The sequence below is a fragment of the Pogoniulus pusillus genome, chromosome 14 (assembly GCF_015220805.1).
Source record: "Pogoniulus pusillus isolate bPogPus1 chromosome 14, bPogPus1.pri, whole genome shotgun sequence".
Taxonomy (NCBI): domain Eukaryota; kingdom Metazoa; phylum Chordata; class Aves; order Piciformes; family Lybiidae; genus Pogoniulus; species Pogoniulus pusillus.
Genome location: NC_087277.1, coordinates 22323061 through 22347445, shown reverse-complemented (window position 1 = coordinate 22347445; position 24385 = coordinate 22323061). Strand labels below are relative to the sequence as shown.

The window sequence follows — 24385 nt, the reverse complement described above, 5'->3', positions numbered from 1 at the left end:
GGGCAACAGAGGCATGCAGGGCTTGTCTGGATGACAGTGAAGAGGGGAGGACTAAATGTTACAGCTGAAATTCACAAATTTGCACTAATGAATGATGTGGTGACTCACTACCAACTGCTGAATTTTGTGAATCTGTGAGTAAGTGAACAAAATAATAAAAGCAGACAGCACCTCACACCAATGTAGTTGCTTTATTGTTCTAATAATTGCAGCTGACATAATTGCAATAGTTTCTCCTGTCTAAGGGTTAATAAGCAAGGGGAAAAGCATAAGAACAAGGAAGTTTTGTTTTAGGTCTTCAGAGTTTCGTGCTGCACATACCAGTGTCACTCCTAAGAGGATTTTCTTAGATGTTCCCTATTTCACTTGTTTTTTAAACCCCAGCACCTTTTGCAGTCAAACACTGGCACTGCAGTGTAATGTAAGGAAGACTGCTTTAACAGCTTTAAAGAGAAAGCTGTAGGACCATCTAATGATGTGAACAGATACTCCTGTAGGCCTTTGAACTTCCTAGAAAGAGAAGTCTCTAAAAAACAAGTTTATGGTTATTCCATGGCCCTCTACCTCTTTTCTTTCAAGCTTCTGCTAGTCATATTTCTTACTGTTCCTCAGATTGAAGTGGGAGCAGAATACTGTTAGAAGACTTAGAAAAACCCTGTGCATCCACCATCCGTGCACAAGCCCTTCCCTCCACCTTCCCTGCTTTTCCCTGATACCCTTCATTCCCTTGTAATCAACAGAAAGGATCAGACAATGAAACAGATCTTCTGACAGTTGAAATGACAGACAGAGCAGGTTTACATTGCACTTTCATTAATGGCTTTCATAAACCAAAGAACTTCAAGGTCTTCTTCCTGTGCTGCTCAACCCTGAAGCACTGAGTTTCCTTTACCTTGTTTCTTGTTATATGGAATTAAGCAATTCCAAAGCTTCTTTCTGTACCTGAAATAAATAAATATACTCCTGTAATAAAAGACTGACAGACAGCTACAGGTTTTTCTACAACTTGCCCTGCAGGCACCCAAAAGTTTCACTGCAGGTCTGTAAATTCAGAACCCTTGTAAGACAAATCATGTTTCCTCTGTAGTTCAAGATGCTCAACACACAGAATGAGAGCAGGAATCAAACCACTAAAGCCAGTGCCTTCCATGTAATTTGTTTACTACATGTAGCACATTGATTTGTGTTGAATGCAAGCAATTAGCTCTTGATTTGCTGTAGTCTGAGAAGATGTCTTCTGGGGATTTCAAAACTGGACAATGTATAAAAGGAGTGCAAGAAGTCTCTTTCTAACAGACTTCCCCTTGCCCAGGGATTCTGGGTAGAATCTAATAAACTCTGGTTAGTACCATAAACATCTAGATTAAAAACAAAAGCAAACCGAAAAGTTAACACTTCCGGCGCTGAGAAAGCAAGCAGTGCAGACAATGTAAACCAGGTACTGCAGATACTCAGAAGGAAGCCTACCTCTGCCAAACACAGAGGCAATAATTCCAGTTCCTTAGCATGTAGTTTCTAATGGATTTTACATGTTCATCCAGAGAGTGGACAGAATACCATCTCTCCTAGCTCAGCAGCTCTACGTCCTTTTAGGGGTTAAGCAAGTGTCTCTACCAGAAGGCCAAGCATGTCTCAGCAGGTAAGTGGTTTAACCCCCAAAAAACAGACTTTGTTAGTTTCCTGTCACCAAGATTGTGAAAGACAACTGCAATTGCTGTAGTTTATATTGAAGGCAGTGCCAAGTGTGAACAAGTCTAATGAATTACCCCTCCTGGAAGCATTTTGTGTGGGTTTCGGGAGTAAGCAGGTGCCTGCCCATCTAGGCTAGGATCTTTCTCAGCAGTTCAACAAAATAATTCAGTGCCTTACAGCTCCTGGCATTGGAAAGGTGCTGTCAAAAATACATTACTGCAATTTGTCTCAATTCAGATATTCTGAATCTGTCCTTAGGGACTGAAAAGGGAGGACAGTGTTAAGTTTCACTGATCTAGCAAGTTTTGGTAGATGCATGCTTTTTACTTCTTTCTGCTCATGTTTTTTAGTGCTCCTCAAGTTTTAGGCATATGAAAAGTGAATGTCTGGTCACACAGCTCTGATCATATATTTTTTTTTTTTTTGCTGTCTGGGTGTTCAGCACTACAATCCAGGATCACTACAATTTATTGTGAGTTAACTTCACTGATATGATTCACAGGTGGTGGTTGCAGTCTATGACTGTACTATTACACTTCTCAATTTCCTACCTGTTTGTCCTCTTCTGTGTGTGCAGGATAATCCTTTGCTTTGGTTAACCACAGCAGAGCCAACTTTTTATTGTTTAACTTTAAGTATGTCTTCCCCAGAAAGAGCAAATTTTTGCTATAGAAGTTTGGGTCAGCTGTAGAGACAGAAAAAGAACTTCAAATAGGAACAAGCAGCACATTAGTACTGAAGCCAGAATACAGTGTCACTTCTTTAAGTATTGTGGAAAAGATGAGCAGCACTTGCATTTGGATCAGAAGTAAGCCAGTGTAAAACTGGTACTTGATAGATTTTGGTCTCATACACAGCTCCATTAGGTAGCAGCCTGTGAGTTAATTAATGAAACTAGATTCCTCACAGAGAATAAAGCAGTGAACATGGTGCAGAACAGCTTGTCTTTGCAGATATGGGGCTTTTCTGGACTAAGAGTAGATGCAACAGGCAATGCAGGCAGCTTAAGAAGTATAGGCAGGGAACTAGAGGGCTTATTTCCCAGCTTCAGGCCCCAAGCATCCAGATAAAGGCTAAGCTTTTACTGCACAGGAAGAAAACTTAGAAGTGTGCACCCACATGTAACTGTAAGTTGCTTTTATGAAGCTGTTGTTACTAAAGACTGGTCTTTACTGATACTTAACCACAGAATCTGCTGCTGGATCTAAGGTCAGAATTCAGAACACACAGGGGTGTTTTGGAGGCAGATTTGGACATCAAAGCAGCCCAAAGATCCAGCTCACAGCTGCATTACTTGACACCCCAGCAAAGACACACAATGAGCTTTTCCTTTTAACTTCACTGATTCAACTGTACAGTTTTTTCATAGAACAGTGTCTGCCCTTGTCTGCCTTTATCTTTCAGCCAGTCAATGTTGCTTATGGCTTCACTCTTGGAGAAATAATAGGCCCATATTTTCTTTTACACGTGGATGGTTTTACTGCCAGTTAGATTGGCAATCTGATCCAAATAGCTTCAGAAACAAAGTCTGCTTTCTCTCTTATTCTCTTTAGAATATAGAGGATTTTTGTCCTTGAAGAAAAGGTACTATAAAGTGCCCTTTTTTGCTTGCTTCTTCTCCCCAGCATTACAGATGAACACCTTTGGGAAGAGTACTTTGTTACTAATAAAGGTACAAACTTAACTTTTAATACTTATTCTGAAAAAAACGCTGAGGTAGCTTCAGCATCTCTGGAATGTTTCATTAATCTAACAGTCCAGGGTGCTGGCTACCTTTATCCCTAGACCCTATGCTGTTAAGATAGCACTGAAAGTGGGAAGCTTAGTACAAGTCCAAGATACCGTTCTGTCCAAAAGCGTTACCAAAAGAGTGTTACCTTCCTCTGCCAGATGGAAGTAACGAAGAGCCTGCGAAAGACAAGGTTGTTTTCTTTCAGAATTGAACACAGTAGTCAAAGCCTTATGTGCATGCTTAACACAGCTGAAGGACTTCCTGGCCCTGACCTGATTTTTATTACTTGCACCATAGTACTGATGGTTCCCAGGCTTAAGAGGTGCAATCAACTTAGACATCTTCCCAACAGAGATAGTACTTACCCAGCGACTCCCCACCACTTCCTTTGTGAATACAGTACCTTGTATTTGTCCCTAGCAAACTGGATCCCATTTTTCCAGTCAACAACTTGCCAAGGTCATTCTGAATTTTATTTCTATCACCCAGTAGATGATCTGCAGTTTCTCCCAGCCAGCTCTCATGCATAATTGTGATAGATGAAACAAGTATTATGATTCAGGTCATTAATGCTGGCAAACACTTCGGGGAGAACTGAGTCCTGCAGAGCACCGGTTAGTACCCTCTTAGATGAGAATAAAACTTTATGAAATCTGGCCACATTTTTCAACTAGTTTCACATCCTGCACATCAGAATTTTTTTCCCCCCTCTTCCTAATACTACTAGTTGGAGGGAAAAATACTACTAGAGAACTTAAAAGCATGCATGTTTCTACAAAACATATTTCGTACTGAACGTGCAGAAGCCTCACCAGTATGGCTGAGCCATAGGTTTGCAGCTTCAGTCACAGAACACAGCTGGAAGCAGCAGAGTTCAAATCCTCACTGACATTTTGTGTTCTTCACAGAGTGGGTTTTCAGGAATACTGACAAAACTTGCCATTCCCCTAAAGTTTGTTATTTCTTTTTCAATTGAAGCTTAAATTGCTTTCTGTGTAACAGCCAGCAGCCTTCAGCAAGTACTTTCTAGTGATTTCTACTCACCCCTTCACAGGAGATCAAAATAGTGGGCCAGTTATTGATCTGAACAAACCCAAATTCAAACAGCTGCAGTAAACTTCCCTGTTATCTATTGAATTTTCAACACAGTTGTGTGTTAAATGTTTAAATAATCTGCATTCTCTGCTGGACACCTTAGATAACACATCTGGACAGCATATTACAGGGGGTATGGCAACAGGAATTTTCATAGCAAACAGTAAAAAAATGCTTTCAACTGAAAAAAAGCCAATACCAACTCCACTATATGCAGTCAGGAGCTGAGAAAATATTTGTTTGTGCTAAGTAAAGCAAATTGTTGCTTTCTGCATTTAATATAAAGGGAAAAAAGCCCTAATGGTCCTGTCACATACCTGGCATAACAGACATCATATCAATCAGCACCACTGGGAATAGTACAGTTCTCTGCAATAGATCACCACAGTAAATACAAGCTAGGTTAAATACAGCTTGTTATTTGCTGCTGCACAAACTGAATAGAATAGTTTTCAGTATTCTGTGCATGCTACAGACAAAAAAAAGTTTTTTTTCACTTTTAGATACCACTCATTCTTCTGTTCCACTCTTGCTTTAACAAAGACAGCTGTAGAGACTCACAAGTCCATGCTTATTCCATAAACTGATGTCAGTTTTGTCAGGAAAAAAAAAATCAGTAAAAGTGTATCAGTGGCTTTGTGGGGACAATATTTCATCTGTGAAACATTTTCATATTGTACCTCTTGAAATGTGGAGGTTGGTGGTGTGGCAAATAGTGTTGCAGCTATTTTTCTTTGGTACCATGGCATATCAGCAAAGGAGTAACACCTGCAGCAAAAGGAGACACTGGTCTGTACCATTCACATTTTTCTTTCATTTTTGTTTCACAATCTAATCTCTTGGGTGTCAGAACTGTTGTTTCCAAGAGTCACAGCAACTCCAGCCACATTGCAGGTTCTATCAGCAAGTCCTTATAACTGCACAACAAAACAGCAAGAGGATTGAAGCTGCTGTGTAGCCCTACAAAAGGAGCCTTGGGTTGTCTTTTGCTGGCACCTGCTACTATGTTAGACAAAACTGGTGAGTTAACCATGAGAGAGCTTTGGAGCTTGGATGACTTTAAACACCTGATGTGTATTTGATATTGTTCTAGCATATTTGCAAAACCAGGGCACAACTGAGTAACATCTTTGCCTTACCTCAACACTACCTTGTTTTTTTTCAATTATTAACATAAAGCAGATCTGCAGTACAGTCCTGAAAGACTCTGATCTACAAGAATGAATATAAACCCAAGAATCAAACTACTGTTCTAAGGTACACATTCTACATGGCTTTCCTATCTCCTAAACGACAAGGCTAATCAGTCATCTCTCTCAAAAAAAGCTTAAAATCTTTCCAGCTTCTCTAAGTATTACAAATAGACAGAACATTCCAGGTGTAAGTGCTGAACAATACCATTCATTTCAGTCACCTCCTACCAGGAGTACTAAGTAATGTAGATGTAACCATAGAAGTGTTTGGAAGAAAGGGTGGCAAGGCATGGAATGCACAGTCTGAGCTGAGATTCTGCCCTCAGATGCACCTGATCAGAAACGCCAATCAAAGAGTTCCACCTCAGGATAGATGAGAAAGAGAAAGGAGAAGAATCCTCAAGAAGTGGCTGATACCAAATCCCAGTTTCAGATAAAGATATTGTGAGATTCAAGAATATTTAAATATACAAATGGTTAAATAAGAAGCAACAATAATCTCACATTTCTGATAATATTTTCTAATTTTTCGTAGGAATAATGTCTTAAACACTTTCCAGAACAAGCTTCCTATCTCAAAACTGACCTTGAGGCTAATTCAGTTGGTGGCACAAACTTCTGTTTAGAAATTTGGACTACTGCAGCTGTTAAGCCATGTGGAAATCAATGCTGGACACTGGAAAACTCAAGTTTGTGAATGAATGAAATACTGTAGAGCCACAGGTGGTAGCTTACTCTGATACTTGAGAGCCCAGGAAAAAAGCCCACAGACAGAGTAGCTGTGCTTTATAGGATTGTTTTTTTAAGCTACACATACAACTGGCTTTATTTATTTTCAGTCTCGTACTGTAAGTTTCCTGTAAAACAATGTAGCAGCTTTGCTCTCTCAGACAAATAACCACAACTGCTATCTGGAGCCTCTCAGTAACACAAAAAATACTGCTTTCAGCCATACTGTGTCCACAGAACACCCTGGTCAGGATACAAATTTGGTATTTCCAGCTCCTCTGCCTGCTCACTAATAGTCATTTAGTAACAACTTCACACAGCAGTAAACTCCCTTTCAGAGCCCTTTGTTAATATATTTGTAACCTGCCTTTAATAAATGTAACTTTTAAAATAAAGTATTGTGACAGTTAACGATGGAAGTATTTTAGGAATGCATCTCACTTTTGGTAACTCTCCACTCTATTCAGACAAAATTGTAGCCACCACTGAAGTTCAGGCTAAATTCATTCTTGAGCTTTGTCTCCAGTCACACCAGTAGGGAAAAAACTAATGGGACTGTCTCTCATGTCTGCAATGGAAATATACTTATGCCTGCAAAGTGAGCTTGGAATAGTTATGTACAGTAAAACAAATAGAATTAACGATTATTTTTCATCTTTTTGAACTGCATAAGAACAGTCAATTTTTTCCAAAGCATGATGCTCTCCTACACTAGTTTTTCCATGTTTGCACCAACTAATTACAAGCCACTAAATTATTCCAAGATTTTCAGCAGTTTATGCAAGACATTAGGTATTCTGGCATTTTTCTCTGCCACATGCTTACTTCAGTTTGAAAATATACCTTACCAGATGCCTATAAGATGGATTGTTGTTGCATCTTTAGGGTTCAGTTCAATGGCTCTCTAAAAAAATCATGATATAAAGTTATTCTTCCACATTTGAAGTACATTTTAGAAGTAGATTTGTTATCCTATTATTAAACCAGATTAACGGATTAGTGTTAATTAAGCCAATGTGTAGAATTTCAAGGCAATACAGTATTTACTCAGTGCACAACCAAATCAGCTCAGCCCTAAAAACCTGAAACCACTGACAGTACTCTAAGCACTTCTGTTTAGCAGGTCCTTAAGAGTTTCACAAGAGCCTTGGCATGTTCAGATTATTTGTGGTAATATAAAATTAGTTGTCCTTTAGCTTCTCTAGGATTTGTCCTTCACTGCTACACAGTACAGTTATAAGGACAAGCACACATCCGTTCTCAACAGCACATTTATCTTTTACTTAGTCCTAAAAGGTGTCAAAAGCACTTCAGTTATCTCATGTGCCCATTCTGTATAGACTTAGTTTGCTGCAGAAGCAAATTTGTACTCCTTGTTGCTGGGGCATTCAGGATTGTTAGAATTACCCAGAAAAGCCAAGTGGCACCAAGAAAGTTGAACAGAAGTACACTTGCAGATCTGTGGCAAAAAACATTTCACAGCTGTCACACAATCTACGTATTGCACACATTAATTCTGCTGTAGGCAAAAAACTTCTTTGCAGTACCTGGAAGTGCTCTTTGATTATAATGGCATTTCCAATTTTAGTCTTGATTCCTTCAAAATCTCCAACATCACTGAGGCAAATTCCATACCACTGTAATTCAAAGAACAAAAATATATTTAATACAGCACTATAGCTATATATTAGTGAATTAAAAAAACCCACACAACAAAAGGAAATCAGAATAGCTGCCACCACCACTGCTACTGGCACCAAGCAAGAACTATTTGTTATGAACAGCTCAGGCAGCATCTGAAAAGCCTGTTGCTCTGCATGTGTAAGGCAATATCCTCTTGCCCACGATGTCAACACAACCCTACTACACCATTACCTCTACCTGTGAGAGAAAGAGCACAAGAGCAGAATGAAACTAGAACCTGAAATACTTCCAGGGCAACTGCAGAGCTACTACTGTGTGCTGCTTGTGGGGTGCATGCAAGAGGTTTAAGGCTACATCAGAAAAGGAGAAACTGATTACATCAGCTGTACACAACCCGATCAGTCACTTGTTCTCATGCTCCTGTACATATTTAACCACTTGCTGTTTCCTGTATAGAAGAAATTTAGCTGCAAAAGTCTGAACTCTGGTCTTGCAAAAAAAATAGGGAGAACTGGAAGTCTCACACATTCTCAACTACAAGGTACATTCTACTGAAATAGCATGGTGGTATTTGTTCCAGTTTCTACTGGCAGAAATCAAAGAACAAGATTTCAGTTACTTTGCTTGGCTCACCTTGTGTGCTGCAGAATTTGATTCATTTTTTTCAAGGGCCTTTTTTGCATACTCAAAGGCTTCATAGGTCAGTTTTCTTTTCTCCTCTGCAGAGGTACTACTGAGCTGGGCCAGGTCCCGTGATGCCCGTGCCAGCCGCCACAGCAGTTCTGCATCGTCACTAGTTAAGAACAAAAAACTCTTACCATTTTAAAGCAGTGATGAAACAAAGCAAGCAGAGGTCTTCCACCACTCTTTCAAGTGGGTGAATGAAGAACAAAATCTAATCTGTTACTCTAGGCTACATACAACTCCAAGGCAGCAAACAGCCAACTGGAATACTGACCAGAAATTAAAAATATTTAAAAGCACGAGTTGCTGCTAAAACTTGGAGTACCAATAAATGGCAGTTTTCTTATCTGGAGTAAAACTGAGTGACAAGGCAGCAGCCCTGCTTTAATTAACACCAGAACACACAACAAAGAGACTGATTTTTCAGCCATGTCACAAAATGTTAAGTACTGCTGCTTGAGATCATTACTCCACACAAAATAATTAGCATAGTTACACACCTCATAGCAAGCTTACACCTTGGTTATGACATGGCACCCTTCAGAGACTAGGGCTTTCCTGAAACTTCCCTGGCTTTATACTTGCGTCACTGGCAAGGATGAGGGGGAGAAAACAAACAAAAACCCCTAAAGAACTGACAAATACAACTGAATAGTTGATTTCCTTCAGCTTTTTAGGAGTGAGAAACCTTGTCTCCTCCAAAGGAATGGACTGTCTGCAAGGCATTTTCTGCTTTTTTCCACTATTCCCAACATTATCTGTAATGTTTTGTGCAGTCAAGACATAGCTTCATGAGTAAGGGGCTCTTCTTGTTCAGACTCAAATTCTAACCTGGCACAAAAGAACAGAAAGAGTAGCTACTTAGCAATGAAAAATACACCAGACACTCTCAAAAACCTTCCGTACCAGACTTCTAAGCACTTTCCTCATTTAGTAATGTGTGGATGCATCATTAGTTTCTGCATATTTTGAAGGATTCTTAGAGTAGCAAGAAATCAAAAAGCTCTCCTTTGCAGGACTGAAATACTTGAGGGTTAACCCTCACCTTCTACACCTACCAATTGTTCCTTCATTCATATTTCCATTAGGAGGAAAAAGATTACAAGTCCTTCTTTCCTACCTACAGCAAGGATCTCCAACACAGCACAATGAGAGCATTAATTGAAAAACTGATAGAGAATAGCACAGAAAAGAAGTCACAATACCTATTTTTATGCTGAACCAGAACCTGATACAGCTTTTCAGTTTCTCCACTCCCATACAGGTAGTCTGCTTGTTCTATAACCTCTTCCACTTTGGAGGAAATTAAAATTGTGAAAACAAAAGAACAAGTTACATGTAATTAGGACATTATATCATGAATAAGACACTTGACAGCAAGACAACCTAGCTGAACATGGCCTTTTTAGTCCATCATTCCAAACAACTTACACACACAGCAGCACTGAATACACTACCTTTACAAAGAACTATTAGGAAGAGACACAGTGCTGACTACCTGCCTTGCAGCTTCCAGCAAGAACAGTTTTGGATTCTTAATGGGTTTAAAATTCAAAAGTGTCTCTCAATTTGTGGTCTTTGTTGTGAAAAAGGCAGGAAAACACCCAAAAAAAGTATGAAAACATATGACCAGGACAGCTCTGAAAAGATCTGAGAATAACAAACCCTGTTCATTAGCATATTTAAATATAACAATAAAAAGAGTAATAAAAGTAAAAAAATAATTCTTCATTCTTGGTATGGCTCCATAGTTTTGCCAGAATATGATTGGAGATTCAGTGGGTTCCCTAACCTTACTCAATAAGCCAAAAGGTTTTCTAACGAAAGCCCTTGAGGTTTTAAGAAGTGTGACTCAAAAATACAGTTCCTTTAGGGAAATCTTTGTGTGTTTTGAGATATTAAACCCAAAATCCATTCTGCAAATCAGATGTGGCTTTCTAGAATATGAACCATATACCCATTGTTCTTATAATACTTTAATTTTTTGGAGAAAATAACTTTCAAATATAACAGAGATGAGAGAATACAATTTCCACAGCTGACTGAATACAGTAATACATAAATAAATGCAGCATGTATATAGGAGAGAACACCATCCCATAAATGGAAAGACCAAACACCACATCATGCAAGACTTCTAGCATGAGAACAGATGGAATTAGGAGGAAAAATACCCAAAGGGAATCAAGTAGATCATTCTATCGAGGAATGTAACTGTGAGGAAGAACAAACTCTGAGTTTACCCTTCTGCCAATATTAAACCACAAAAAACCCCCTTTTGAGTAAAAAGTCTTGTCTGATTTCTTACTGAACTTTCAGCTGTGCTCGTCCTCTCTTTGGTATTACTCTTGGGTTTGTGTTCAAACATAAGCTTGACCCCTTGCTCTCTTATAAAAATTATTCATGTTTACAAGCTTTCTTTTTTCAAATTGTTTAGAGGATACAGTGGTCACACTTCATGGCAGCACAGTTTGACTTGGAGAAGAAAGCTAACATTGAAGGCTACTAAACACAAAACCCTCCTCTTTAGCTTGAGAAGTTGCTACAATATAAATTTCTGAAGATTGGGAGAGGATTCAGGATAATCTTTAACTCTGCCATCTCTAAATGTTTTCTATCAACCATTTCAAAGATAAGATAACAGTCTAAGTGGACTTTGGATTTTTACTGTCAAAGATAAGCTTCATGGCAGATCTTCGGTATTACTGTCAGTGAACTGTTACATTTGTTTGTTGAGACTCCCTGAACAATGCTAACATATCTAATGTTCAGAACTCAAAGATCTGAACACATTTCCCATCAGATGCTGTAAGTAAATCAAATCTTGAATTTAAACTTGCCACTTCATTAAACCATTCATTTCTTTAAGAGGAATTTTCAGTCATTTCCTTTTTTACTTCTTTTCACCATACCTGCTACCTCTCATATGCAGAAAGGCTAACAACATTGTTCTTCTTTGCAACATAAATGCCACATTCAAGTTAAAGCACTAAAAAAGACCAGAGGCAACTAGGCAGTGTTATTTATGTTCCTCGTAGGCAACTTTCTTACTTCTGCACTTAAATCTATTCACTGAAGCTCTTTCTATTACAGTAAATGAAACACTTCTTTATCTGTTCAGATTTATTCCATAGACAGCTGCGTTCCTCTAAGACACAGAAAAATAAGCTATCTGAACTGACTACTACTTAACCTGCACAATAAGCATAGTGCAGCAAACATACACGAGTTGGATTTAGATAATCTTTAAGGTCCCTTCCAACCTAGACCATTCTGATTTGAGTTGGGCTCATTCACCATTTGATTAGTCTTACATTTCATAACTCCTCAATTTGCCACATGATAGACAAGTCCTAAGTCTGCAACAGTAACCCTTTTTCAATGTTACTTTTCTTCCAGTAGCAAGATTATCTTTATTGAAATCTTGGAAAGGATGTTCTAGCACTGCTATTTTTTTCTAGCAGGTAAAGCAATGCTCTTTTTATTTTCAGGGTGACCAAAATACAAAACATTTCTCAAGGCTGTCTGAAATGCAACCCCAGTGCTGCTCACCTAGTTTAAATGGCAATCTGTGCAGTGTTCATACTGAAAACCTGCGCTAACTTTGAGTTGCATTTGTAACTAAACCAAATCTATTGGAAAGAGTCCTTTAAAGCTTGGGCAACATGTCAGGTACCATACATCTTGTGCATGTGTTACATCCTACACAGAATGAGCTACTAGATCTGCTTTCAGTGGCACCTGAAAGAATCACTTTTTAAAGTGCTACAAGGCTCTTCTGAATCAATTTAAAAGCAGCCTGTCAAGGAAACCCTGCATGCATGGAGAACATCAAAAGCTGACACCATTTCTATATATAATTCTGTAATGATATTTTTTTAAGCTTAACACTGGAATGTGCATATTCCAAAGTTTTAAAATATTACCTTTGAAACTTGCATGAACTTCGGCCAGTCCAGAAATCAGCCTGTGAGCTTCATAAGCTAAAAAAGACCCCGTTGAAAGGGCAATTCCCCCCTGGAGGCTTTTCCTAAGCACCTGTGCGGGATCACAAAACATGTGTTAGTGACTGTCATTCTGAGTTACAAAAAGCTTTTCTCGTCTCTAGCAGCAGTTGTATGCCAGGCTTTGAATACAGAAAGGCCTTTCAAAAGTTCGGGGTTTAAAATAAAAAAGCATCCTCAAGCGAGCATTTTCTTTTTAAACGTTTCTTGCCTTAAAATATAACCACAGGGCACTAAATTGAAAGTAAAGCTCTAAAGTGCATCAAACAGGAGATAAGCGAAAAAACCCACCCCAAGACATCAACCTCGTCAGAGGAGCAGCCAAGCCCCAGCGCTTGCAAACGCACAGCAGCTCCTGAGAGCCTGTCTCTCGGGATGCCGCAGCGCCCGCAGCTGCCCCCTCCTTCCCCGCCGGCTGAGGGCCCCGCGCAGACGCCCACAATCAGACCCTGGAAACGGCCACGACCACCAACCCCCGCCCTCCCATGAGCGGCAGCGCAGTTACCGAGCTCCCACCGAGCTCCCGCCAGCACCGCGAACTGCTTCCTGTCTCCCTCCGCAGTGGCCTCCCCAGGTAGGCAGCGCCTCGGCGGAAAGGCCTCGCCAACACCCGCGCCGCCATGACAGCAGCCACCTTCAGCGAGCACCGCCCCACGCCAGCGCAGGAGCCAGTCCAGCCCCCAGCCATGCCCGGGCGAGGCGGGGAAACAGGAACAACAGCCAGCCGTTCCGCCTGCCATCCGCCCGCTGCCGCTCTCGGTGCCGGCCATTGCGCGACCGCGGCACCCGAGCCACGCCTCGATCGCCGCCCGGCCGCCGGCCTCAGCCGTGTATTGGGGCAGCTGTTAGGGACGCGGCCACTCTGCGCATGCGCTGGCTGCCCGCAGCGGCCCCGGGGCGGGGCACGCCCGGCTGACGTGGGCGTGGCCGCCGCGGGCGCCAGGGGTCTGAGGGCTGCGCACCTCTGTCGTCGGCAGGTGAGCGGGGTCGGGCTGCGGGGTGAGGGAGGTATTGCCCGTAGGGTAGCGACGTTGTCTGCCGTTTTGCTGTTTGGCATGGGGCGCTGTCTGCGGGTGATGGGGGCCCAAGGCCCGTTGTCTGGTGGGGCCCCGTCGGCTTCCCACACTTTAGGGGTGGCTTGGCCGACGTGCCGAGTGACTGGCTGCCCGCCAGCATTTGCCTCCCCTCCGACCTGGGAAGGGGGAATTGATGCCTCTTGCTGCCTCCCTGGGGGCGTTCCGTGCGTTCTTTCGAGTTGCTGCCCGCCTCGGGCGCTTCCTTGCTCTGTCAGGTGTGGTCTGCCCCTCCTGCAGAAAGATGGCTGTGGCTGGCAGGCAGGATAGGGCAGGGCTGGGGCGGGCGCCGCGGGCGGCGGCTTGCCCTGGCTGTCCCCTCTTGTGAAACATCCCCTGAGGTGGCGGGGCCTGTTTCCTGCGCCCACGCACGGGCAGCTCTCTGCGGGGCACTGAACACGGCCTGCAGCGGAACTCGAGGAATCGCTGTCTGGTTTGGCGGTCCTCTAGTAGCGCAGCTAGGTGAGGTTAGATCTGTGGGGCAGAACACTGAAGTGCTAGTCTTTGGCGATGTAATGCTGCTCAGACGAGCACCCGCGCCCTGAGAGAGGAGACTGCCAGAAGCCAGCGTCGTTCCTCAGAGGAAAACCCCACACGCTGTTCTTCCAGAGCTTCTCTTCGAGTGGGTGGTTGTTCGGTCGTGCTTCACTGTAGTTGCGTGGTATGTGCGAGACAAACTTCAGTGGACACGCAGAGTGTCATCGTTTGCTCTGCCATTAGGGAAGAGTTAAATCATAAACCCGCTTTCACGTCCATACTTGTATCTTCAAAGTGCCTGAAGTATTCTCTAGGTGATATGCGTCACCTCACCTGCAAACCGACACTTGTTGTGTTGGGAGTTTGGCGTTCCTCAGAATTCAAGTTCAAAGATACTTTTGTGACACTACGAAAAACGTTGACTTAATTAAAGTAACTTACATCAATCTTAATCCCAGATTTAATGTTTACATTTTTTTTCCAACTGAAGTTTTTTAACTGTATAGATGTGTAGTCACAGAGGTGAGATGACACCCACGGCATTGGGAGGAAAAAAGGAAGAAAGAAAGATGTGTAGAGAAGCAAGAACCGGAGAGAGAGATTTTTTTGGTTTTGTTATGGTGCTGGGAAGATGGCAGTGTTTATGTTAAACATCTCAGAGTTAATCTATACAAACCGTTATATGTGACTAATTTTAGGCTAATTTTAGTTTAGCTGTTGAAAGTAAAAACCTGGTTTGTGTAGGCTGAATAACTAAGCCATTGTTAAATGCCAGAATTCCAGGGTAGCAGTGCTGTACCATGGTGTTTTTATAGCCTTGCGTGATGCCTGAGGCTTTAATGCTTGTCCAGAATTTAAGGTTAGAGGGAAGCCAGTAGCTGGTTTGTACAAATAACAACAAAGGTGGTGCTTCTAGGGATAATTAAACTATGAATTCCACAGGCTGATGTTATTAGCTGGGGGCAGTTTAAATTTTTTTTTGCCTCCATTTCTCTGATTTAGAGTCAGATGCTGTCAGTATTGTGGTTTCTTTTAGGAAATACCTTTAGGGAGAAAGCTAAGTAGGAAGATGTATTTTCTTGTTAATTCTGTTTATTTTCAGTGAAAGTCAGGGTGCTCTTCCAACATAAGCAGTGTATGGTCAAGTTAGTATTTATGTGTAGCAGTTCCTGTTACACCAAAGAAAGTTTCTTCTGTTTGTGGATCAATTAGGCTGAGATTAATAGAGCATGACATCTGAAATTGTGGTTTGTGAAAACAAGTAAATAGAAAGTAGGGTTTTGGTGCTTTTCACTGGTTTGTGCTTAATTTATGTGGTTTATCTTTACTATTGCTTTAGAATGGATGCTTTTATGTGGTTATTTAAAACTGGCATTAAGCATTTGAAGGATTTCTGAGTGTAGTTTTGAGGCTGGGCTACTGGGTCCACACTCCTGTTTAAGAAATAGTTTTAATGATTTGGATGACTGACTTCATACTTTCTGGGTTTTTTTTTGGTTAAAAAAAGATCCTTCTCATCCTATAGCTGGATCCAATACACATGTTTGCTCAGTGTTTTACCTGAGGCACCATTTGGAACCAGTTGAATTAGTTCTAGTGGTGGCAACTTGATTCTGGTGCTTCTCCCATCTATTATGAAGTCTTCATTATAGGTGATTAGCACATATGCAGTAATCCGGGAGGCAACATGATTGCTCTGAGCCTGTGTTCAAAGCCACTGGCTGTGTATATGCAAAGCATGTAGGATGCTTGCTGGGCTCAGCGAATGCAGAATACAAGGAGTTGCTAGGATGCAGAATTGAAGGATGGCTGATTGGAGAGCTTTGGGTTTGCCTGAAGGAAGATGTGAAGGACATCTGGGCTGTAGTGAAGTGTAATTTTATGACTGTCAAATTGAAGTTAGTGTTATTGTTCATGCTGAGATAAAAACTTATGCTGGACCATTGTTATTTTATGGATTTTTTCTTGAGAAGCCCTTAAGAGCTTAGTAAAGCACAGCTTTCTTGGAGCATAAACCACACAGGGAGCTTGATATAAAACACAATTGCCTTACTGGAAAAAAAAACATTAAATGAAGAGGACAGAAAAGGTAATCTGATATTTGTTTTTAAAATCCTGAAAAGCTTTTCTTACTGGACTTTAAAAGTATCTAGGTTATATTGTGCTTCATTATCTAACAAAGGCTCTGAGTTTCCTGTTTACAGTGCTGCTGTCAGGGATACCTAAAACTGTTGGGCTGGCTGGTTAGTTTAAGAGGAGCTTTAGTGCCTCGGTATATACGTTGGACCCTGTCACTTCCATTGATAGAGGGGCATAACGATTCTTGGGTTTAAATTAATTTCACATCTTAATGCTACTTTAGAAGCTGAGCAGCCCAGAGGTCTGAGGTAAGTTCACATAAACTCATTTTTAAGAAGTGGTATTTGTAATGGTGAAGTCTTACACCATGCCCGACTTTAAATTGACTATAAGAAGGATTAGTCTAAAATGTGATCATTTGCGTCTCGTTTTAGTAAGATACAGGTTTTTCTTTCTGGATAATGTTGATTATTTAGCATCAGGCAGAGGCTATACACAGAGAAATTGTGATGAAGAATAAGCAATATAAAATGCACTTGCTAGATCTGTAATTGATCTAAAATACTCTGATAAAACACATTTACGGGAAACAGATCTTCCCCTTGCTGAGTGCTGTCTGCTTGGAACAACTAAATCCTGAAGTCAGGACATCTGTTTTTTTTCAAGGTTGTTTTTTTTTCAGGGCACAATATTACTTTTATAGTTTAGCTCACTTGGATCAAAAGAACATAGGCTACTTAGAAATTATTGTTTCTAGGTCATCTGTTGAACAAGTGTCCTAGAAGTCAAATTAATAGTTTCTTGCTTGTGCAGTGGGATTTTTTTTTACTTTTATTTGTTTTTTAGAAAGCATATGGCATTGTCATTTAATATAGATCTTTTTATGTGGGAATGATATAGAAATAGTTGCCTATCTTGTTACACTAGTGTGCTACCAGTCCAGTAGATAAATATTTGAACTGCTGAGTGTGATGAAGGTTGTATTAATGGATGATTCATTTCCCCTAGAGAAAATGAGGTCTCCCTTCTCACATGCTCATATGCCTCATGCATTTTCAAATATGAGCTCGCTCTTTTGTTTGGCATAATCCCCAACAAAATGAGTTCTGTGGTTATTAGGGTTTTATCAGCATAATTTCTCTTGTTCAGTTAAGAATGATATAATTTCTTCATACATAATAAATAGTCAATAGGAGAAGAAGCAGTTTGCTCTCAGTGTTTTGTGTGGTTTTTCAAATACAGTACCATTCAGATGGAGATGTTACTTTCAGCTGTAGCTGTTACTCCACTTGGCAGCACATCAGCAAGTGCCACAGGACAGTTTTATCAGTTGTGTTGCCTGGAAAGAGGAGTAAGAATTTGGATTTAGAGGTATGATTTTTTCTTTATTTTTAGAGAAGCCTCTAATTTTCAAATGCAGTGATGAAACTAGGTTATGAAGCAGTCTTCACCTTTGTAACTTAGTATGATATATCTGCTCCTGGGAGGTGGTTTCTGTGGGAACTGAAGGGTTATCTTTAGATTTTTTTTTTTAATACTCATTTATGCACAGATACTTCATGATGAAAAGAAATTGTGTTGCTGCTATCTGCATCAGTGGAAAGAAGCATCCATTTGTCATCATTTTGTTGTCAGCTCCTTGCAGCAGAAGTGGTTCTGGAATTATGTTGCTGTTCTCTGCTCTTTGCATATACAACTATGACAATGAGATACTAGAAAACTGTGCTGGCATGGATTGCACAGGTTGTGTTGCCAGATGGATGTTGTCTCCTAGCTTAATTTAAATGTTTAGTTTGTGCCAGCTCTTCACTGGAGCCCTTCTTGTGAAAGGCTGTTTCAAGAAATGCTGTAACTGCTTAGTCTGAGGTGCAGTAGAAGAGATTCTGGGCAATACAGACTTAGAGATCTTTACTACCAAAAAAAAATCTTTGTGAGAGAAATGAAGTTTTAGTCCTGTCTGAAAGAGCAGAGACTGAACAATTGCATGCAGTGAATGTTCAGGACAGTAAAGTTTGGAGCGGATGGCCTCAGAGGAGCATCTGAGGGAGCAGGGATTCTTCAGTCTGGAAGAGAGGAGACTGAGGGGTGACCTCATTGCTCTCTACAGCTACCTGAAGGGAGGTTTGAGCAAGGAGGGAGACAGCCTCTTCTGCTTGGTGTCAAGCAACAGGACTAGAGGAAATGGTTTCAAGCTATGTCAGGGTAGATACAGGCTGGATGTTAGGAAATACTTCTTCACAGAGAGGGTTATCAAACATTGGAATTGTCTTCCCAGGGCAGTGGTGGAGTTGCCACCTCTGGAGGTGTTTTAAGCAGGATGTGGGCCTAGCGCTTAGAGCCATGTTTAGAATCCTGGGCTTGGATGATCTTTGAAGTCTCTTCCATGCAGAAGTTTTCTGTGGTAGAGTGGTATTTCAAGAGGTAATGCACTTGTGCAGCTGTGATTCCTTGTTTTCACCATCCTGAAGAGACTGCAATTTGCCAGACTCTCTATCTCATCAAGTCTTCAGAAAGAGCATTCTTTCTTACCCAATAGTGACTGTCGTCCTTGGGCATGTTCATCGTCTTCAGAAAGCCTACCACCTACCTCCCAAACTTGGTTTGGAAGTTTTCAGCTAACACAAGTTTTCAGAGGTGAGGGGAACTGAGTGGAGCCTGTGCTATTCTTCTTCTTATGCAGTGTGGGATCGTGAAGGTTTTGCAGCACATGCAGTGCTCCAACAGCTACTCCTGTTTAAAAGACTGCTGAGCTCACACAAGTGAAGCATCTGTGTGCCCTCTGCAAGGTCTGTAATGACTGCAGTGTTTGAAGAGGAGTTTCTGTTTTCTGTGTCCTGAATTTCACTACAATAAATACTGTTTTGGTTTGATAAGATAGGGCCTCTTTCCACCAGTAGCATGTAATGTTTTCACTACTTATTTTGTTTAGATTGTCACTGCAAATAAGGTTATAAACAAGGACTTACTGTAAAATTTATCAGTCGTGTGGTATTACAGATAATTATGTTGTATTTTTTTTTCAAGTGTAATAGCCAAATTGTTTCTTGAAATGCATTAGAAGTATTGCAGACCTCTTCAGCGCATTATACAAATGTCAGTTCCTAAGATACTCAAAACCTCTGAGGAAAATGCCTTCCATTATTTTGAAAAACTGGAAGTGGAAGAGAATGAAGAACTGTTTCATGATTTGGAAAGTTTTGCTTTTGTATCTGGCTTTCAAGCTGAGTATCTTTTGCTAGGAAAAAAAACATTCTTGTTATAAGTTGCCTTGTATCTAATACAGATACTCGTATTGCATCTGAAGAGCATTTGCATTGCAGAGAAGGGAATCAGCTTTTTCTATTCTTCTTTTGTGTGCTAAAAGATACTCTCTTGCTCAGCACCTTGTTTGCTAAATTTGGTCTTTCCTCATGAGATGCATAGTGGGAGTGTCAGTGACATTTGGAGGAGATGAAGGAATAACAGAGTTGACTTATTCATATGAGAAAGTACTTGTGAGAGAAGTGGGACATACCTACACACATACATGGGCTAAGGAGAAAAAGCTGTGCAGAGTTTTAGATTGACTGGATGCTGCTTCTTTACCAGCCGTTTTGGAAACATTACTGTAACAAAACAAACGTGGCTTCAAGTCCTTCCAGGGACTTACAATAACAAACTTCATGGCAGTTAGAGCAAGACACTGTCAACTGTTTTGGGAAATGTCTTAATTAAAGTTTGAATTCTACTTGCTGTTTCAGTATCGGTGGGCATCAGAGCATCATTTTGTCAGCAGAAAGCTGTTTTTCTGGAAACAGTCATTAAGTAGTTGCACACTGGTCTGTGCTGGATTCTGTGGGCAAAGCCACTGACTGTTAATGAGCTTTGTCTGGCAGCCAGGAAAGCAATAGGGAATGGAAAATACAAGTATAAGAAGGCAACCAGAAAAAAAAGATTAGAATGCGTTTCATATCTGTACTTTCTAAGCATAAAAACCCCATTATTGTGTAAACAATTTAATATTGAGAACTTATGCTTTCTTTTTTTCTTTCCCCTCAAGGATAATGACTGAGACTTTAAAGTTATGGGAGCAAAAGATATTCAAAGATGGAATCACACTGAGGTGTTTCAAAGGTGCAGGAGAATTTCCATGTGTCTTAAGAAATATGTGTGTGTAGATGTTTGGGTGGTTCCTTTGCAGATAACCTATCAGTCTCCAAAAGATCCATTTCTAAGACTGTGATGGATTAGAGCAGATCCTTCCCCAGCAGAGTAAATTTACTACAATTCAGGATTTGGAAAGTTGGGGGAAAAAAAGTGGTTTTATTACATTTTAAAATGAATATAACAGTATAAGGAGAATAAACTAATTCAGAATATAATAACCTTAAAGAGGATGGGGATGGAGTCAAGTTGTACCAAAGCTGTGAAGCAGCAGCCAGAACAGCAGCAGGGGAAGATAGCAGCAGGCACAGCAGAAGCAGCAAAAGAGGAAGATATAAGCTGTGCTTATAGACACAAAGCTTTTGATGGTCAAGTGAAATTATATCAACTTACCCATTGTTACCATTTTATAGCCTATCCATGGAATGTTCACCTCTCCACTCAGAGGCTCTAGTACTCTTCCACTTCTGAATTTCTCTGTTCCAAATTTTTTTTTGTGTCTGAGCTAGAAATCTAGCTCAAACAGCCACAGAGAGCAAAGCAGAAATGGAGTGATGATGTGTTAGGTGTGCCTGCGTGGAGTACAGGAAGCCTCATGACCACAGTGTTTTCTTTCTTCTGTTTTCAATTCATCATTCTTCTTTTCCATCTTCCTTTCCCTTTTTACCTCTACTAAAAGTTCCTTTTCACCAAAATCCATATGAATGCAGCGAAAGGAGAGCTGGGTTGGGTTAAGTATAGTTCATGTACACTATACATGTATGATGTGAATGAGCTGGCTAGATAGAAGGAGATGCCTTTTCTTCCTTCTTAATCACTTTCAGTATAAATTAATCCAGAGGGATAGTAGACTGTGGACTTACTGTACAGAAGAACCTGAAGCTAGAGAGGCTTGAGAACTTCCAAAATAGCAGTTTGTGGAAAAATGTGCAACTTTCAGTCTCTTAGTCAGGGGTAATTGTGCTGTCAAAGCTCAGCTCCCAAAGAGGTGTTAGAAATGACCAGCTGTATTTCCTAGGAGTACAATTACAGAGTTTTTTTAAGTGAAAAGTATCTGCTGTTCAGACTTAATTGCACCTGCAAATACATACTATCCCAGCATGAGGTTTGTAACTGATTAATTAGTTGTTTCTGTAGGTTTGTAATATCGACTGGTCTCAGTTCCAGCAGAGAATGGTTGAAATACTTAAAAGGAAATGTGAGAAAGATTTCAGTTCTTTTTTAAAATGAACCTCTAGAAAGAATGCTTCCTCCTAGTTCTCAATTGTTGCTTGAAAACTATGCATCCCTATTATTAAAGGTAGTAGTTATTTTTGAAGATTTCCTAGAGCAAGATCAGCACCTATACTTGCTACCCACTTAAAGCCCTTTTCCAGTTCTGCTTTACTCATGGCTTCAGCCAAGAATATGGCAGCAATACTCTAATGTTGGTACATCACGAGTGTCAGAATTTGCATTTTAAGCCTCAGTTCTTGCTTCTGTCATGTAACAATTCAAGTGATCATTCAGAGGATTAACATTGTGCCAATCCTATTGTTTACTTTTCAGTCCTGCTGCTTTCTAGCTTAACAAATGGCAGCCCAGTGTGTCACCAAGGTGGAGTTGATGGTTGCTTGCACCAATCTCTTGGATAAAGACGTTGGTTCCAAGTCAGACCCGTTGTGTGTGCTTCTCCAGAACACGAGTGGTCAGCAGTGGTATGAGGTACAGTGTGATCCTTCTTGTGAATCTGCTAAAGAAACAGTGAAAAGCATTGGACCTTTTACAACTTTGGAGTGTGTGATTTGATTTTAGGTAGTCTTATTATATGCAGCGCCTCAATACTTTCTGTGAGGTTACATCTGTAATAGTTATAGCAGGCTGCATACTAATAATTCTTCTCTAATAAGTACTTACACTTGTCACATTCTAGCAGTGTTCCTCCAGCCATGTGTGGACCAACAGAAGAAGCCTTCTAAGTGCTTATGTGTACTTAGGTAAATAGAGTAATCTCTCCAAAACTAAGGTCTCATCCTGGATTGAATGAGCCAGATTGGATGGGGTGTTTAGCAGCCTTGGATCTTTGCTCATGACAGGGGGGTTGGATCTAGATGAACTTTAAGGTCCCTTCCAACAGGAACCATTCTATGATGATTTGCTGGTATGCCATTTTGATGTTGATCTTCCTTGTGGAGGAACATGCTCCATACAAGAAGCAAAGGAAAAGAGGTCCTAAAATATCTCTTGACTTTGAGCAGTGGGTTTTGTAATATAATGTAATATATATTTGATGAAAAGTTTGTAGGGAGATCTAGCTTTACAATTTATAGTAAAGTCATTCCTACTTTATTATTTGGTATGAGTGCATGATTGATTGGTGAAATACTGAATTAAGTGATATTTTTCTAACTGCAGGTTGATCGCACAGAAAGAATTAAGAACTCCTTGAACCCAAAGTTTGCCAAGAAATTTGTAATTGACTACTATTTTGAGCTTGTTCAGAAACTTAAATTTGGAATATATGACATAGATAACAAAACCTTTGATCTGAATGATGATGACTTCTTAGGAGAATTTGAATGTACACTGGGACAAGTAAGTATGCAGATTTTCCTTAGAATTGAGGAAAATGTAAATTACTGTAAATTGTTAAATGCTTTTTACCTTATCATTATGTTCATGTATAGTTGGAGTGCTCTTAAACTGACTAGGATTCCCTTTATTAGTTTTTCTCAAGGCTCAGGTCAGTGTATGTTTATTTTATTTGAAAAGGTCTCGAGAGGATGCCCAGCCATTCAAGATCAGATTTGATGTGGCCCTGGACAGCTGGATCTAGTTGAATGTGTCCCTACTCACTTCAGGGGTGTTGGATAAGATGACTGGAACACTGGAAACAGGTTGCCCAGGGAGGTTGTGGGTGCTCCCTCCCTGGAGGTGTTCAAGGCTAGGTTGGATGAGGCCTTGAGCAACCTGTTCCAGTGGCTGGTGTCCCTGCCTATGGCGGGGGGTTGGAACTAGATCTTTGAGGTCCCTTCCAAACTAAACCATTCTATGATCTTTGAGGATCTCTTCTAATCCAGTGCAATGCTGTGAATCTGTGTAAATGTGCTCTAGCATGGGGGCTCTCCAGATTGCTGCGTGAAAGTAAATGACTGTCAGAGAGCACAAAGCAGTAATTGCTATTTACTCCAATATTCAAATTTTATTTTAATACTCCATAAAAAGAGTGTTGGTGTTTAGCCACCTAGGAATGTTCACAGAGGCCATGTTGACCTTGTAATTTGCTTTCCACTCCAGGCAAATAGCAACACTGGTTCTGCCTATTATTGATTGCACTCCTGTTTCCCTGTCAAATTCTGCTGTTGTTACTATCACAGTCAGGCAGCTTCTTTTTAACTTGCTCTTTTTAATAGATCCTTCAAAGGCACTTCTCAGGAGAGTCATCTTGGATTTTTCCTCCCCTGTCTGTAAAGTATTTTTGTTGTAAGTGCCTTATGAGGAGAGAAGCATTGTGAAATGAAATTTAGTAGCAGTTAATTCTTACAGAAGGACCTCTCCAATGAGTAGACATTTCTGAGAAAGCATTGCCTGAAGAGGATAAAATGAAATCAGCTAGAAACACTGCAGGGGCCAAGGCTTGTTTGCTTCTGTGACAAACAGTGTTTACAAATCTTTCCGAAGCTCTGTAAGTAACATGGCTTACATGTGTTTGAGTGCTGCCTGTGAAAAACTTAGCAATGGTTTGAACTTGGAACTTCAGGTATTATCTTTGTCCGTGTATGCCCATCATGTTACTAGAATACACTTGATTTTGTATTTCTCCTGAACACTGTATGTTTCAATATTCTTGAAGTATATCAA

At 40.5% G+C, this 24385-nt stretch overlaps 2 protein-coding genes across 7 annotated transcripts in view; one reads left to right on the top strand and one right to left on the bottom strand.

Annotated features, from left to right (window-relative positions):
- Window positions 1–172: 172 nt before the first annotated feature.
- Window positions 173–13654, bottom strand: RMDN1 (regulator of microtubule dynamics 1). 3 transcript variants are annotated; one of them, XM_064154558.1, is made up of 10 exons: window positions 13279–13654; window positions 12696–12807; window positions 9975–10062; window positions 8719–8878; window positions 7989–8078; window positions 7290–7345; window positions 5200–5287; window positions 3570–3600; window positions 2244–2377; window positions 173–942 (listed from the first exon to the last, which is right to left on the bottom strand). In XM_064154558.1, exons 1-10 carry the CDS (start codon window positions 13459–13461, stop codon window positions 904–906), a joined length of 981 nt encoding a protein of 326 aa, XP_064010628.1. In that variant the 5' UTR covers window positions 13462–13654; the 3' UTR covers window positions 173–903. The 3 variants fall into 3 exon arrangements, with proteins under 3 accessions (XP_064010628.1, XP_064010630.1, XP_064010629.1); XM_064154559.1 differs by lacking the exon at window positions 173–942 and adding an exon at window positions 4837–4888 and having other exon boundaries at window positions 2241–2377; XM_064154560.1 differs by lacking the exons at window positions 5200–5287; window positions 7290–7345.
- The window catches only part of CPNE3 (copine 3), a 27892-nt gene continuing 17109 nt past the window's right edge, over window positions 13603–24385 (top strand). The window contains exons 1-4 of one of the 4 annotated variants that reach the window (XM_064154555.1): window positions 19106–19188; window positions 20442–20515; window positions 22094–22249; window positions 22940–23119. In XM_064154555.1, coding sequence (XP_064010625.1) covers window positions 22118–22249; window positions 22940–23119 — 312 coding nt within the window. In that variant the 5' untranslated portion in view covers window positions 19106–19188; window positions 20442–20515; window positions 22094–22117. The other 3 variants (XM_064154557.1, XM_064154554.1, XM_064154556.1) reach the window with 3 other exon arrangements.

Bases quoted from the DNA above. Each gene is read 5' to 3' on its own strand.
- RMDN1 (XM_064154558.1), bottom strand. From the start codon at position 13,461: ATGGCTGGGGGCTGGACTGGCTCCTGCGCTGGCGTGGGGCGGTGCTCG. The intron at 8,079-8,718 runs GTGAGCCAAGCA...TTTGAATTACAG, and splicing joins CAAATTCTGCAGCACACAAG to TGGTATGGAATTTGCCTCAG. The intron at 2,378-3,569 runs GTAACACTCTTT...CTGTCTCTACAG, and splicing joins CTTCCATCTGGCAGAGGAAG to CTGACCCAAACTTCTATAGC.